Source organism: Zonotrichia albicollis, chromosome 2 (assembly GCF_047830755.1).
Source record: "Zonotrichia albicollis isolate bZonAlb1 chromosome 2, bZonAlb1.hap1, whole genome shotgun sequence".
Classification (NCBI taxonomy): Eukaryota; Metazoa; Chordata; class Aves; order Passeriformes; family Passerellidae; genus Zonotrichia; species Zonotrichia albicollis.
Window position 1 is genome coordinate 38,828,582 of NC_133820.1, and position 17,194 is coordinate 38,845,775.

At 37.2% G+C, this 17,194-nt stretch overlaps 1 protein-coding gene across 9 annotated transcripts in view; it reads left to right on the top strand.

Moving 5' to 3' along the window:
• Positions 1-124: 124 nt before the first annotated feature.
• The window catches only part of STXBP5L (syntaxin binding protein 5L), a 184,764-nt gene continuing 167,694 nt past the window's right edge, over positions 125-17,194 (top strand). For all 9 annotated transcript variants that reach the window (XM_074534789.1, XM_005486091.4, XM_005486092.4 and 6 more), the window contains exons 1-2: positions 125-314; positions 15,399-15,496. In XM_074534789.1, the coding sequence (XP_074390890.1) occupies positions 126-314; positions 15,399-15,496 (287 nt within the window). In that variant the 5' untranslated portion in view covers position 125. The remainder of the gene's footprint in view (positions 315-15,398; positions 15,497-17,194) is intronic.

Below are 17,194 nucleotides of genomic sequence, written 5' to 3' on the forward strand. Positions count from 1 at the left end.
CAAGAGACTTAAAGTGCTGCCTCACTCAGAGGACCATTAAAGACTTTCTCGGTCGCTACATGTAGCTGAATGTGTTACGACACATCCTTTCTCCCCCCTCAAATCCTCCTAAAGATTTTTCCAAAATGAAGAAATTTAATTTTCGCAAAGTTTTGGATGGTTTAACTGCCGCATCCCCTGTTGGAAGCAGTGGCGGTGGCAGTGGAAGTGGGGCTGGTGGCTCCGTGCACCCAGGAGGGACTGCGGGAGCTGCAGGGACACCCAGAGAGGAGATCCAGGAGACGCTCACTTCAGATTATTTTCAGATCTGTAAGGTAAAGGCTGTATTTTTATTTTCTATGGAAATAATAAAATCTACCCTGGATGGGGGGGTGTGTGTTGTGGGGGGGGGGTAGTAATATGATACCAATAAGCGTTTTACTTGAGAACTGCAGTGGTTGTATAAGGACTTTGGAATGAAAAGACAGAGATCCAGTGCATGCTTTTTTCTTCCTGCTGCAGAGTTGGGGTGTTCAGTAAATTCATAGAAATCTTGATTTCAGCACTCAGGGCTGAATTCCAAGTTCACACTTGGACCCCAAACGGCTGACAGGATTGCGGACAGGAAAGCAAATCAATTGGTGCTCGTACCAATAACATTTACAAGTCATTAGAAATTGAAGATTGTACGCATCTACTTCCCCTCCTCTCTCTTCCCATCCTCCCTGCTTTTCCTTCTCTGTTTTAAGAAAAAGGCAGAAGTTAGAAATACAAAACAGTGCAGTGACTACTGAGCCCAGGACTTCAGTTATTTGTGAGGAGCTGGATGTAGATTCATGGTGGCTGTTTACCATTAGTACGGAAGTTTCTGATTGCATGATAGCAAACTTAGTGGGACAGCATAAATACCAAAAGTTGACAAATCTGTTCTGGTTTTTAATGTGTTGATCACTTCCCTAAGTGGGAATTTTCTGTAAGTAGAAAGTATAAGATATCCCTGTAGGTATTTTGGTTTGTATGCTTTCTGCAACAAAGCTTTTAGTGGTGGTTTTAAATACTTGCACCTGTAAAAAAGAACAAACTGTTTGGTACTTCTGATGAGCTCTGGAATATGAAAATCATACTTTTGTAATGAAGACAAAATACAAAAGGAGATTATGGTCTTTTACTATTACCTGTCAGTTTCATGCGAATTCTGGTGGCTTTACTAGAAATTTTGTTTGCTTATTTGTTTTGATTCGAAGCTTCAAAACTAGAATTTTTAATTAGTGCAATTTGCATTACTAGGAGTAAATGGACTTCACCTATTAAAGTACACTTTGCTTTTATTAATCAGATACAAATCGATCTGAAATTTAGATGACAGTCTACTCCAGCACATCATTATTTCTTTTTTGTGTTTGGAAAGAAAAAAGAAATATAAATAACCAAGATAAACCTATGAGACATTTTGTGTGCAGACCTGGTCCTTGTGAAACACAGAGCTTCCCTGATCTCAGATACCATGTTTCCAATTCTGTTTGGCTTGCAGCTACAGCTGGTGTCAAAACTCTTGCAGAGTTCAAGGGGGAAAGAATGAGCCCCTATGGTTTAAAGACTCAGGGACCTTTAGATAGGTTCTACAAAATACTATTTCTTTTTTTCTTATAGTTCTTTGTCATTCTGAACCACAACAGGTTCCAGCCTTTTGACTCAAATGATTCTGTAGTTTAATAGAGTGTCAGTGATGAGTGCATTAGATTCATACCGCTTGCCAGGCTTGGATTTGACTACTTTTGCTTAGGTACACAGTAATTTAGCATTTTGTGAAACTCCAGGTATTCAGTACAGTGATTTCCGTTTTTTTTGTCATATCAGTAAAAAGATAACATGAACAATCAAGGTACATAATTCAGAGATTTCTAGGTAAGGCAAAAAAATCAACATGGTTTTTCATGTTTAAGTCATGGGATAAGGACAAAGATCTGTATTTAGTGATATATATATTCTTATTTTGTATGGCATATTTGTGAAAGTAAGCAACATAAGGTGAAATGAATTTTCTTTTCCTAATCTCCATTATTTCCCTTGTTTACTTTGATATTACTTGAAGACAGTTAGTGTTATGTCCTGATAGATGTGTAAAGGACTATGTCATTTGAAGATTTCAGTAGCTAATATTTGCCTATCTTAGCTCTCAGGTTAAAATGCTCTCAACAAAGTAAATATTTGTGTAGGAAACCTTTTGGTTGCTTGCAGCAGCACTTGCTTCTGAATGTATGTCACTGCAGAGGTCTGTGGTACACAAAACACCGGATCCCTTTTTCCAAGATACAAAGGTATGCCGAGAGCAAACTTGCAAACCTCCGGGTGCTCGTGTGCTCCCGACGCTCCGCAGTGTTTATGGCACGGGCTGCACCTCAGGAGCTCCAGGAGCTGGCTGAAGGAAGCCCCAGGAGCTGCGAGGGCCCTGTGCTGCTGCAAGGGAGCAGCGGGGCCTGAGGCGGGCACAGCTTCCCCTGCCTGCTCCAGGGGCCACAGCCCTGCCAGAATTTGTACCTCGGTCCGTCTGCGTCGGATTAGGAGTACACCACACACACATAACCCAAATTCTGTCCTCCCCGAGCTTCTGCTGTGCAGCACCTCTGGTATTTCAGCTGGGTATTTGCATGTTCAGTTACATAAGTTACACGGGCTGCGTATTCCAGGATCTGTGATCCTGCTGCACGCAGAGCTGGGTAAAGCTAATGGCAGTTTTGGTTTGTTACCTGCAGGGTCGAGGCCTCTGGGCTAACAGCCTAAGTAGCACCTCAGAGTGGTTTTCCTTTCTTTGCTGGTTATAAAAATCCTCATTTAGAAGGGAAGCATAAAAGCTGAATCATACTTAAGCATTAAAGGGCCTTTCCCTGCAGTTTTTTATGTAAATAAGTTGCCTTTCTGAAGTTAGGTGGAGGTCTGCTTGACTGAAAACACAGATGCAGTCCTCTAGCAGAACGCTGTTTTGAACAGCAACGCTCCTGATTTCATTTGTAACACACCTGAAAGCCAGCTCTCCATTTTGTGGCATTTTTAGATTGGTTATGACCACAGTGTCTTTTTGAGATACAGATTAGAGTTTAACAGAAGTAAACTGAATATTTTACACTGAGATGCTCTCAATGAGTTACTTTTGGCCTTTATATTTAAATCATTAATGTCATCTTCCATATTGAAATAATGAAATATTCTTGAAGCTATTATGTATGAAATTGCTACGTCCTGTTTTGAGCATGATAAATTTATGTGTTGGTAACTGTAGTAATGAATCAGTGGCACCAATTTCAAAGTATTCAAGCAATGTGAAATATTGTCTTACCTATTTTGTGACAGCAGGAAGCTGAACAGTTTAAGCTGCATCTAGGGGCTGCTCTTGGGATTAGGTGTCCAAGTGCAAATCATGAAAATATTGATTATAGTTCACATTAGTTGAATTGAATATGTGAGATGGCAGCATCATCCTAAAACTAGGCATGATCCAGTAGAATAAGCTACTAAAGTCTATGTTAATGTTAATTGGGATAGACCTAATTTCCTTGGGGTTGCTTCTTTGTATTTTCCCTCTGTATTTGTGCTGTTTCTTTTTCTCTGGCAAGCATTTTTAGGCTCACCTGTGTTTGTTCAGACCAACCAGAAACTAAAATATGGCACCGGGGAAAGATCTGCTATTAATAAAGGAAGTGAGAAGCTCACAGTTAGGATGTTTTAAATCTTTTAGGTAGAACTTTGAGCAGATGGAACATAAAAGGAGAAAACAGTGATTTTATTACTTTTTCAGAAGGTTGCTTGTTAGGGGATGACACATTTAGGAAGAACTGAATAAGAATGAAGATGTACATTTTTTGGTACGTGAAGTACTTGTTCCTCATGAAAATAGGTCTCCCATGTAGAACCACTCAGGGTTTTCTTGGAGAACAATCATAGGGTTGAATTGAATTTGCAGAGCATGAGGTTAATAACTTTGAAATCAAGACCTCAGTTAAGAGCACAGTAACAGTTGTACTTTACCAGGTATATAATTAATCTACTCTAACACAGTTTCTTTTGCTGTGGGCAGCAACTGACTACCCTTGAAAAGGTCCAGGAACTGGCAATTTAATCTTCTCCAAAAATTGCTTCCCAAATGGTTATGGACTACCTTTAAACCCCAAAGCATGAGATTTCTGTTCTTTTCCAAACTGGTCTTCAGTGTTATTACTGGGGAGCAGTGCAACACAGTAAACCTCCTTTAACTCTTGCTGTGTTATTTATATTGACAGTATAGTCATCGTTTCAGTATGTTCGTTACCCAGGCTTTATGCAAAACCCATGGAGGCCAGAACAGTTTTAGGCTTTTGTTAAAACTGATATGGAATCCCATGGCCAATTGCAATTGTGCTTTCCTAATCCTACTTATGTTTGGCAAAAACAGGCCTTCCAGATACAGTCAATGAGTTAAATCCCTTAACTATCTGGATTTCCTATCAGGTGGTCTTAAATTTAAATTCTGAGAGTTTATAGATTATAATACTTTATTTTGTCAAGTTATGAAGATAAACATGTAATCCTTCTGACAACAGCCTAGTAGGTATTTTATTTATCATGCAAATGCTACATGACACTGTAGTTCAGTGATGACAGAGAGAAGATGGATTTTGGAATGGCAATTTAAGCACAGTGCTGCAGGAGCACATTTTTGATTATGAAGTATTAAAAACGAAAAGAACCTTGTTATAAGCTATCCACAGTGTTTTAGTCAGTTTGAGCTGTTTGGTTAATCTGTCTTGTTTTCTTGCTGAGGTCATACAGAGAGAGCAAAAAATAAAATGTTTGCAAAGTGGTACATTTTAGTGAAATCCAATTTTAAAATTAATATGAGCTTTTACTTGAAAGTTCTCAGAGTTCATTTAATATTTAAGTGGTAAATAAAATAATGTGGGGAATTATTTTTTTTCCCTCTATACCAGAGTTTGGATCTAAAGTTAGGTGCCGAACCCTATTCTGTTTAAAACTACAGAGTCATAAATGACACCTCTAAATTAGATTATAGTAATTTCATTAAATTTGTGATGAGCATAATCTATTCTTCTTCTTTAAGTGTTTATATTAATTAGAAATAGGACTTACCCATGGGAAAGAGCATAGCACATAAAAAGCTTCTTTTGAAAGAATTTTGAAGATTTTAAGGTACCTGAAATAGTATAACTGGATTCACTTGTTCGGGTTTTTTTGTGCAAATGTCTATATTTTTCTATTTTTTATCCTAAATGAAGTAATGCACACCCTTCATGGCCAGCACATGCAATTACATCTTCAAGATTATTTCCAGACCTTTAAGGTTGTTGAATAAAGCACTCAAAAAGTTCCACATTTCTTAAATACCTTTGTTTGCACAGACAACTTTTAATTACATGATCCCATATTTCTTCTATAGGTTTAATTTAGCAGAACAAATAGTGTTTGCTCATAGTAAAGTACTTCAATATTTCTTTGCATACTTAAAACTCAGAGCATGCCCGAATATTAAGTTCCCCACGGACGTTTCCAACAGAAGTGCTCCCCACTGTAGTTCTGAAAGCTTTATAAGCATTAATGAATTGACCTTCATAATATTTCTGTGAGATGGAAATGATATTATCCCTGCAGTATAGATGCCACAGAAAAGCCAAAATGTTCAGGGTCCCCTGTTTTGAGTTTCCAGCTTGACCTGCTTTGCATCTGTTTTTCTTTTTAGCATATTTAACTTAGCCCACATCTTCCCATTGGGCCTCCCATTGTGTTCACATTCTGTTGCACATATTCTGCACAATTGCAGAGTCATCTTAAGGTTAGTTGTTCTTTTTATATGCCCACCTTAGATAGCCAGAATGACTCTGAATTTCCTTTCTGTCTCAAATGACTGCAGATGGATTTCTGGCTCCACTGTACAATGGCAGAAGAAGATAATTAATTCCTGCAAGAGGAGAACAAATTCATACGGCATAGATTAACTTATTTCGTGTATTTTTATTTGTTTTGCTTTTTATGCTTGACCTTGCATTTTTAATAATATAAGAATGAAAGAATTGCAAGTTGAGTAGCAAGGGATCCTTGAGGATCACTGAGTTCGACTCTTGATTTCACAAAGGGAAACCTAAAGGTTAAGATATTTGCTCTAATTTTGTGTCCCATTTCATGTGTTTTTTTTTTTTTTTTTTTTTTTTTTTTGTCATTGGTTTGGTAGTTTTTTGGAGTTTTTTTCTTAATCCATGGGATCATAGCTGTTGGAAGATCATCTGTCCCAACCCCACTCCATGGGCACAGACACTTTGCAACAGACCAGGCTGCTCAAGGCTCCATCCAGCCTGGCCTTGAACACTGTTATGAATGGGGCATTCACAATTTCTCTGGGCAGCCTGGGCCACTGCCTCACCACCCTCACAGTAAAGGATTTTTTCCCAATATCTAATCTGAATCTACTCTCCTTTAGGACAATGGGACACAAATGGAAGTTGTTTCCCCTGGTACAAAGTCCCTCTCCAGCTTTATTTTAGCCCCTTTTAGATACTGGCAGGTGCTCTGAAGTGTCCCTGTACTCTTCTCCAGGCTGAACAACTCCAACTCTAGTGGGAACACTGGCTGTATTATTTCTCACCTGAGGGTCACCAGGTAGTTAATGAGAATTTTTCTCACTATTGCAGTGGGAAAAGCAATTTTTAATCTCTTGTAGGAGGGATGGAAGAGATTCAGACTCCTTGACTCACAGTGTTCTGATTGAGGAGCTGTCACATAAAAAGTTGGTTGCATAAGCCACTTTCCCCCCAGCTTACTTCTGGAAGAAAAATACTTACACTTAATTTTTTAAATAAATTACCGAGAAATTACTTAGAGGTTTTTGGCTGAAAATATAAAGATTTTCTTTTTCCAGATAGAAATGCATATTCTGTGTAAAACATGCAGCTGTCCTCAGTGGAGCTGGACTAAATCCAAGACAGACCCCATTCTCACTTTGTTTAGATGAATATGCACTCGTATCTGCTTCCTATTCTGAGACATCTGATACTCCCTGGTGTATGAGTTATGCCCAAAACACTTTCTGAAGTCTCTGTGAAAATGCTATGAAAAGTTAGTGCATTCACTTTGTAAACTGAGGAAAGGAAGCAGTAGAGGGTGAACTAAAACACCCCTAAACTACATGAATATAGCAGTCTGTTGGCTATTCTGAGAAAAAGTGCTTATGAAAGTAGCTTGTGGAGTATATTAATTTGTCACAATGTGTGTTAGAGTCATTACAGGGGAAAATTAGAGGACTGTAGGATTAGAAATACAAGTAATGTGCATCTGTGGAGAGCAGAGAAAGCAATATTATTAGGTACAGATGGCTGGCAAGTGTGCTCAAATGTAATAAGATGTTATCTTTGTGCAGTGCTGTGTCCATTCCTAGCAGATCACCAGCAAAGACTATGAATAATAAAAAGTACTAGGCACAATCTGTCACCTGTAGCTAGGGTCAAAGTCTGAGGAGGTGCACTCTTTATGGTTCCTTTGAAGTGAAGTTGCCTGTAGTACTGAAAAAACCCCAACCTCAGTATTCAAGGCTTTGAGCTGATGAATGCATGGAGCCAGAAGGGGCCTTACTGAATTCTGTGGTGTGTATAAGTAGGTGCATGTGTGTATGGTAGCACGTCTTTTTTGCAGGATTTGAATCCAACAAATTAAAAATAATGCTTCTATTTCATTTAAATGTCTGTTATGTAAGAATGCTGTGAGGTCAGACACTCAGAAGTCAGGTCCCTTATTCAGCCAGTACCCAATTATGTCTAGATGTGAGGCAATCTAGTCTTTATTGCATATTTTTATTTTCTTCAAGTATTTGCTTATATTTTGTTCCTGTCCTCCCTCACATTTGTTTTGAACATTATACAACATGTGAGGAGGATGAATGCTATTCTGTGTTCTTTGCAACAGTTCTTGTGAGAAGATCTCTGTGTTATCCACTGGACATCACAAAAATAGTAAATAATAATAAATTCATGAATGCTCATCTCTGCTTCATTCATCCTGTTCCATCTATTGTATCCCTTCAGGGTGGAGATGTGCTCTCAGTTACAGCTGCCCATCATCACTTGTGTTACAGATACATTCCATGGAGCTGTGAATGAAACTTGATTTTACTGAGTCCACACATCCCTGCTTTATTCGTGTTTGTCCCTACATCTATTTTGAAATGCTCCTTGAATGAGGCAAGGGCGGGAGAAGTGGCCTGTGGTTATGTAAACAGAGATCTGGTTCTTGGGATCCTTCCTTGGTGCCTGAGCTGTGTCCTTGGTAGCTCCATAGGCAGTGCACAGGGGGACAGTGATGTGCAGGATCTGCTGGATTTCACTGCTGTAGGAGGGTAAAAACCTGCCACAAAATACCTGCATTTCATTTGGAATATACTTTCACCCTGTGTGAGGTGAGATGCTGGCTGTCATTTTCAGATTAAGTTCTCAATTCAACATCCGAAAAAAAAATTCAAATTGAATACAGCATGTATACAGAAAGAAGGTGGGAGAAGATTAATTATGAATTAGTATTAAATAGTGAACAATATTGTAAATGCTAGTAATGAAATCTGGTAATAGCATTTGTATACAAGAATGGCAAATTACATTGCAAAACAGATTTTCACAGGAATAAACCAATAACACAGATTATCTTTGTATCTAAGTGGTTTTAACACTCTGTTTCTCTAGCTTCCTCCCCTGCCATTCCCCAGACCAAACCCCCCACCCTTCAAGAACTTTATCACAGCAATAACGTTTTTTCAATCCCCCAGTATGGCTGGGGTTTTTTTTTAAACAAAAATATTTTGAAAGCAGCAACCGAAGCATTTGTTTCAGAGCAGAAACCACAATCAGCCATAACAGAACACAATTAGTCTAAAGTAGTGAAGTTTCAGAAAATCCAAAAATGGGAAGTCATGCAAAATTAATTAGTGTTATTGTTATGTTGGTCTGATGTAAATATAATAAAAACGATTTCTTTTTGTTTAATTTCTTATAAAGTTACAGAATTATCTTATTCCCTATATCCACAGTCACAGTGAAGACAAAAAATTTTCCTTTCAGGGCCATCAGATAAGTTGAATGATTTTGCAATTCTTTTACATGGCCCTGAAGCAGATCTCCATCAGGCAGATGATGTTCTGAAGCAGCCTGTCTCAGGTTCTAGAGTGAGACAGTTAAATGATGCAATGACAAAATCAATGGAGCTGCTGTTGGAATTGCTTTGATTATAAAAGTTTTCCATTTGATGGACTAAAGTCTTGCTTAAGTAGGTAGGCCAAAATGAACTTTGCAATCAGTAGTTTAGGGTTGGGATTTTTTATAATTCTCCATTAAAGACAAGGGTAGATATAGTTTTATGAACAATCAAGACATTTCTCCATATGCTGATGCCCTGTTTCTTCTTGCCAGTTTACATGGGGGAAGTATATGATACCATATTTACTTCCCTTTTTGTATATTTGCCTGGGATTTGTTGTGGTGTTTTTATTTTGTTTGTTTGTTTTTGATTGTTTGGGTTTTTTTGACTTGGGAGAGTTCTTTTAGAGAGAATAGGAAGGAAAGAGGTGCAAGAATTTTGCCTACATCATTCTCCCTTGGACTTGGGTTTTCTCCAAAGGGCATAATGCCTCTCTTGGGATGGTTATATTCATGTATTACCCTGTAACTTATTATGCTGTAACTCAGTGCTGTGGTGGGTGTAGCAGGATGGTGCAGCTGCCAAGCAGTTGCTTGGCCATAGCTGCACTGATTTAAATAAATCCAGAAAGTGATATTAAAATTCAACCCCTTTAGCTTTGGCAGGAGGGGCTGGACCAGACAGTCTACAGAGTTCCCTTCCAACCTCACCTGAGCTGGGGATAATGAAGCTTATGGATCAGTGTCATTTTCTTTATTTGTGGATTTTCCTGTTTAAATGATATTAATTTTGTATTTTTGATGCGCTCCAGTGTATTTCAAAGGACAAGCATGAAGAGAATGCTTTTTGAAATTCAGAAGGCCTTATTTTTCCCCTGTGGTTTGCTTAGCTTGGCTGTTTGTATCTATATGAATCACATCTAAATAGGACCATCCTTATTTAATAGCCTAACATCTAGCTTGCAGAACTGAAAATGACAGTGGAAAAACACATCTCTGAAGTATCTGCAGAGATCTTTGTTACAGAAAAAAATTTTCTATGTTCATTGTACAAAAATGTATAATAGTGAAGTCAGGTAATTTCATATAGTCTAAAACCTCTCTTATTTTTCATATAATTATCAGTGTGTAATATTTGTGAAACAAAACTTTTAAAATTCAGGCTGTATTTGAAGTCTATTATATCCAGGACAGCTGCTTTCTCAGAATTCTACCATAGCTAATTAAGTGACATTTTATAACAAAGTAAGTTCCATATTATGAAAATTAAACACCAAACCAAATTTGCCTATTACTACAAGTATTATTCTTCTATGCCAGAAGTTTTTGTAGAAGAATATTATGAAATTGTGCTTGTTTCTTAAACCTATCTTTTCTTCCTGCCCCAATATTCCTATTTCAGTAACACTTCTCTTTTGTGCCCGCATTTTCCATGTTTTTTCTTTACTGTATTTTTCTCCACCAATCCTGATCTCCTTTTTCTTCCTCTCTGTTTCATTGCTACTGGTGAGGATAATAAGCTCATAAGAAATGGCCTGCTGAGACAAACCCATGGTCCATATCTCCCAGCAGTCAGTCTCTGACAGTGGCAGCAGAATTGTCACTTGGGGAGGGTAATAAATTCCATCACTTTGTGCAGTCCATTCCCTTTCCAATTTCCCATCATTCAGCATCACTGGATTTGATATGTCAGAGGGAGTATCTTTAGCTGGTCCTTTTAAAATCCATTTATCAATCATGTCAATGAATTTGTCCCATTTTTTTCCCCCATTTTAAACTAATCTTTAATTTCTTTTGAATTCCTCCATGGCTTTGCCAAATATGTTTATCTTACTCACTTGTTTATGAAAGTCTTAGTACAAACACAAACAGCTCTCAGGCAATGGGCTCACAGAGGTTTTCTACAGCAGCAGAATGATGCCCTCTGTGTTATTCCTTATGCTCTTCCTCATGATGTCCAATATTATTTGGCTTTTTGGGGTTGCTCTTGAACATTAAACCAAACATTTCAGAGGAATGACAACCGTGCCCAAAAATTACTTTGCTGAGTTATAAATGCTAGTTCCAATTTCAGCATTGTGCAGTTCTAGTTAAGATTTTTTTTGTTCTTCTAGATATCTTACATCTATCCGCACTGAAGCTCATTTATCAACTTCTTGCCCAGTTAAGTCACTCCAATGAAGTCTTTCAGGAGCTGGTCACTGGTAGTTCTGAAATTCACTATCCAAAGGAGCACAGTATTAGCTCTGAGATAGAGACTTCAGGGTTCATTACCTTTTATAGGTCATTAAAGACAATGAATAGAATTGGTCCAAGCATGGAGAACTCTACTTGTGAATTTTCTTCATGGTGAGAATCCATAAAACTCTATCCTTTGTTTTCTGTGATCTAGCTTTCAGTCCACAAAGAAATTTCTTTAGTCCCATGACACTTCTGTTTCTCTAATAACATTGCAGTGGAATATTATTGGAAGGCTTTTGGAAAACTTATGTATATTCATATTCCCTTTATTTACTTGCATGCTGACAGCTTCACAGAATTAGAGAGAACTAGTCAGACATGATTTCCCATTGAAGGAACTCTGCTGACTTCTGCAACAATCTTTATCTGTGTGCTCTGTTAGTTTTTATTTTATCATCTTGTCAGGGACAGCAATCAGCTTTCCCAGTCTACAGGTCCAGAGTCCTTTTTGTAAATGGCTTTTTCCAGATGACTGTTTCTAGCTTTACACCAAGGAAAAGAGCTATCTGTAGATATATTTATGTAAGAAAAAAAAAACAAACTGAAGTTTTTTAGAAAATTCTGTGAATATGCTCAGAAGCTGTGGTTCCTATTAGAGGTTGGAGAACTAGATGAAATCAATAACTTGGGTTGGAAAATTGCAGCTAAGCTGTGAATTTTTACAAAAAGCATTACTTCAAAAAATGAAAACTTAACTAATAAAAAATTTATCTCTCCTGTGTTGTTTACTTTGGTTGGAAGCCTGCTGATACCTTGTCCTCTTTCCATTTTTAATGAGAAGGGATAAGTCTTACCAATCAGAGATACAGTGACCCATAAATGGGGGATGTCATGGTCTTGTAATGATATAATACATGGCAACTCATTTGTATAAGCACTCATTTTAATCACTACAGTCTTGGAGCACCACAGTACTAAAAATAGTATTGAAGTGGGAAAAATGCTGTAATCATTGTCATTTTTTAATTTCCGACATGGAGACTGGAGAGGTTTCAGTCAACACTTCATCCTCTGTTCTGTAAACCAATCAATTATTCTTCAATGACATTTTTGCATGTGGCATGTTGGTGACAATTTGGAAGTAGACTCTCTATACTGAGCCACATGTTTAGACTATGTAGTTAAATTTTAGCAAATGAACATATTCTCAAAAATTATTTACCTAAGTAGATCACTTTTGCTGTCAGATGTTAAATGAAACAAAGTGTCCATAAAATATTAGTAGAAAAGTTACAAATTTTAAGTTTATGCAAGTTTTCAGAAACATTTTTTGGCTATAAACTCTATTAGTTGATACAGTTGAAAATTTTATCTGGTTCTGTTTTTTTCTGGAGCGAGAGAATGTTATAATTACTTTTATTAAAAAGGTGTTTTTGAAATCTGATATAAACTACCACAGAAGAAATGTTAAGAAAACTCTTTTGCTGAAGAATTGCATTATGCACCCTGTGAACAATTATACTGGATATTGCATATTAGTGCTAGTGCAATTTTTTTTTTCAGCTAATGAAATCTATCATGGTATTTTAGACTGAAAAAGACCATTATGTTCTGTACAGGATATTAAAATGTTCATTGGTAGATTACTAGGAAGCCCAAATAATCAATTTCCCATATTAGTTTAAGTAAATTGTTTGTGTAAAGATTATTTTAATGATATATACATGCAATTCACTGCTTAAAATGATTTAGAAGAGAATTTAGGAGAAAATAACTAAGCTGAACAGAGATTTATGCTGAAATCGTATCTGCATTTGTAATTGTTCTGTTTCAAGTAAATTGTTTTGCATATTGCACAGAAACTGTATGTCCTAGGGAGCACAGACTGCCTCTAGAGACAGCGTGCCCAAAAAGGAGACATTAAAGGAAGCTGGGTAATGTGGAGAAAAGCAGTCCTGGCTCCATCTGCTGTCTGGTTTTTCTCTCTCCCTTTTATTTTTTGGCAGCTTCTTTCTTGGGGTATTTGGGGTAGTTAGGCCCCCGTATATTTCTTTGATCACAGGCTGAATTTTAGCCATACTTCTACTTTTGCCTGATATTGACCCCAACTACTTTGTTTTGCATTCCACTGATAGTTTTGTTCTCTGTTTTTCCTACTGGACATAACTCAGATAAAGTAGGAATGTACTTTGGTTTTGTTTTTTTTTTGTCACCCTAGGATCAAATTAATTTTGTGGCCTTCTTTTCTTTTTCATATGTATTAGTAAATGCTGTAAGAAGCCCAGCCACAGTTCTGGAACTGTTACTCATCCTTACACTCAGGTTCACTCGAGCTGTATCAAAGCACAGCTGAAAAGTCTACTCCAAGCACTGGCTTTTCATGTCAATCTTTCTCACAGTCCTTTGAAAAAGAAAGGACCAAAAAGCTTTTGTTGGACCAAAGCTGAGGATAAGAACCTGGGAGTTTGGAGTGTTAAAGATTTTCCATGTTCTTTTGTAATAGGTTTAATTTTCAGAATAATTTCTGAGGCTGCACGAATTTGGGCCAAACCCTCAGTTATAGAGACATCATTTTCTGCCCTAACTCTGTACTGTACTACTTGGCTTTCCTTCCAAAATGGTTTTGTTCTTTTGGAATCTTAATAAATATAAACATTGTACTTGAAAGGTGTAATTTATTTGGATGTTCAATGGATTTCAACAAATTTTAAAAAATATTTTTCAAATGGCAGAATTTTGCAGTCACAGAAACCTCCTAATTTGGATTAGTCTAAATACTCAAATTTGGAAAATGGCTGCAAAATAGAAAGAGCCCTTTTGAGTCAATACTAGAGTTCAAAAATTGTACTGAGCTGTGATCCTGAAAAGATGTACATCACTGTTCTTTTAAAACATAGTTCTATGTCAAATAAAGGACCCAATTAAAATTTCCAAATGGGAAGTCTGACTCTAGATTGCAGAAATACTGAAAATACAATGCAGATCCTAAATATGCAGGCAAGGATGCAAATAGCTCTTTAAAAATATTTATCTTTGCATTCTTAGGTCTGAAAACTGAAAACTCCTGTCATGGCTAAACATCAGAGAAGCTTACTGTGACTGGAACTGATAGGAAATTAAACTTTATTCTAGACAATGTTTCTAAAATCAATAATTGAAAAAGGATAATTGGTGAAAATAAAGGTTTTTCAGATAAGGAAGAACATTTATTCACCAGAATACAGAAATTTCCAATATAACAGCACATTAGTAATGCTACATGTTCAACACACTAGAAAATACTACAATCCATGATTGCTTCTATTTTTGTGACATGAGAGGTAAAACCACTTCTAGGGGTGTAAGTCTGGTCCCAGCTTAGATATCAAAATAAAAAAACCTTTATATTTGACTAATCCTGATACTTAAGAAAGTTAAAAAACTCCAAAACACAAAGCAAACCAAACCAGATACAGAATTGAGGTCTTTGATAAATGCCTACATTAAGATAAAAAGTGAGTTACTTTTCTAGAGCTTACTGAAGTAGCATATGCTTCTGGGTTTTTTCAGCCTAGAAACTAATAATTAGACATTCTTTAAACAAGTTCCCTTATCAGCAGTAATTAATATATGAGACAAGTAAGATCTCTTTTAAGGAAGGGGTTATTTGCTGAAAAACATACATTTGGTTGTTCCCAAACTGCTTGTGAATATCAGTTCAAGTGTTTCCAGCTGTAATGGAGGAGCTGGAGCGATACAGCTGTGGAATCATCAGCTGCCTTTTACCCAACAGGTCTGCAGTTAAGGAGTCCCTTTTGTTGCCATTGTTCCATAGGGACTGCTGAATGCTTCAGCAGACAGAGTTCTTGAGCTAGATAATTTCAAGGAAGAGGAAGACAGCTTAAAAAGTTAAAATTCATTCAGTTCAAAGTACTTCCTCTCCAATCCCAACCAATTACTAAAAAAAGAGTCAGTCCTAGAGTTCAAGGTTTTATTTTGTTAAATCATATAAACCATTATTAACATTATACTAAAAAACCATCCATGCTGCTCTCAGTGGTTGCAGGTCAGTCACTTTGCTCCTTTGCTCTGTTGCAGACGGTTCGCCATGGCTTTCCTTACCTACCCACTGCCTTAGCGTTTGACCCAGTGCAGAAAATCCTGGCCATCGGAACAAGAACAGGAGCCATACGAATGTATCCTTTCTCACTCTCAGTTTGCAGCATTTCTGTGTCTTTGTAATACTGGGATGGGAATTACCTTCCTTCAGCGCTCAGGTAAGGCTACACTTGTTATGTTCTACTTCATTTTGCTCTATGAGACAGACTGGAAAAAGATGTGCTGTTGAGGAATCAACCAGATCCCTAAGGGGTTCAAAGAACAATTTCTGATTGCATTTTTCGCATAGGGTTTTGGCATATATTGGTTAAGATGAAACAGAATTGATCTTTTTCAGCATCCCAAGTTAAAGTGGACAGCAAAGTGGTAATGAGCAAATTGTGAATGTTGTGCTAGCAATAAATAAATTCATTGCTGCAATGCAGTTAGCCAGTGTTAGATTGCAGTTAGATGGCTGTGTATGAAATTATTTAGGTACTTTCAAGTGAATGGTGGGAAATAAGTGATTTTAGGACAGAATTCATCTTTTCCCAGAGGAGAAGGGGAAGCACTATAAAAGTGCCTATTTCTTTTCGTTAATTATAAAGGTACTTCAGTGCCAGCAATTTATGTGCTGTTTTTAATACAGTAGGATTTTGAAGTTAGAAGTCTATTCAGAATAAATTTAATTACAAGGTAATTAAAATTTGAAGACTTAAATTAAAGAAAAAATTAAGAATATTTAAATGTGATGTGTTTCAAAATGTTTCTCTACATAATTTTCTTAGTTTGGCAAGGTTCCAATGTTTTCCACTTCAGTGAAAATACATATAAAACAAGGAAAAAAGGAGAAAGACAGAAAGGTTTAAAAGTTACAGAGTATAGAACTAATAAACCAATTTTTTTTTCAGACTTTTTGTAGCTAAATAAATTATGGGTTTAAAGTAGGGGACAATGTTGTATGAAACAGCAATATAATATTTTCTGGTTCTTTTGCTATCCCTGTTCCCAAGGTAACTGTAAATGCAATGAACCCAAGGCAGGTTACAAAGTAAAGAAAAATCTCCTTGTGGAAAACAAGCCTGTGTCTCATGTAATATTACTAAAACTTTGGTTCTTCCATTTTTGGGTACTCTTGGTCTGAACAGTTGCATTTTCCTAAGCCTCAATTTCTGTCTGACCCAGAATTTCTCACAAGACTCAACTAAACCTTAAGTTATATCACAAAGTCTGCTTTGATAGTTCTACTCTTTATTTCTTACCTGTGTGAAGTGGACTGAATGTATTATGTTCAAATGCAAAGAAGAAAATGTCCATGAATTTGTGTACCTTTGTGTCATGGTTTGAGCCTGGCACAGAGCCAGTGCCCCCCATGAAAATTCCTCACCCTGGTGTCTGCTGTGAGATGTGACCAGGAATAAGCAAAACAGGCTCTAACTTAAACATAAAGAACACTTTATTACTTAAACTACAGGAAAAGAAAAAAAAGAAATTGAAAACCTTACAAAAAAACCACTTTCCTCCTCCCCACTCCCTGACTTTCCCAATCCGATACATTCTCCTAAAACACCAACTGCCCAGCCCGGCACGACACTTTAGTATACTCAAACTGCAGTTCATGAAGAGGAAAGGAGTCCTTCTTGTTCCATAGGCTTCTCCTGGAAACACACTGAAACCTCGTGTGCTTCCTTGTCACTTCGGCACCGCCCGGAAAAAAGTCCTTTTGCCGCTTGTGACATCTTCCTTCCATGCCCAGTGCTCTCACCACTGAGACATGGCCAGAGCTGCTTTTAGGG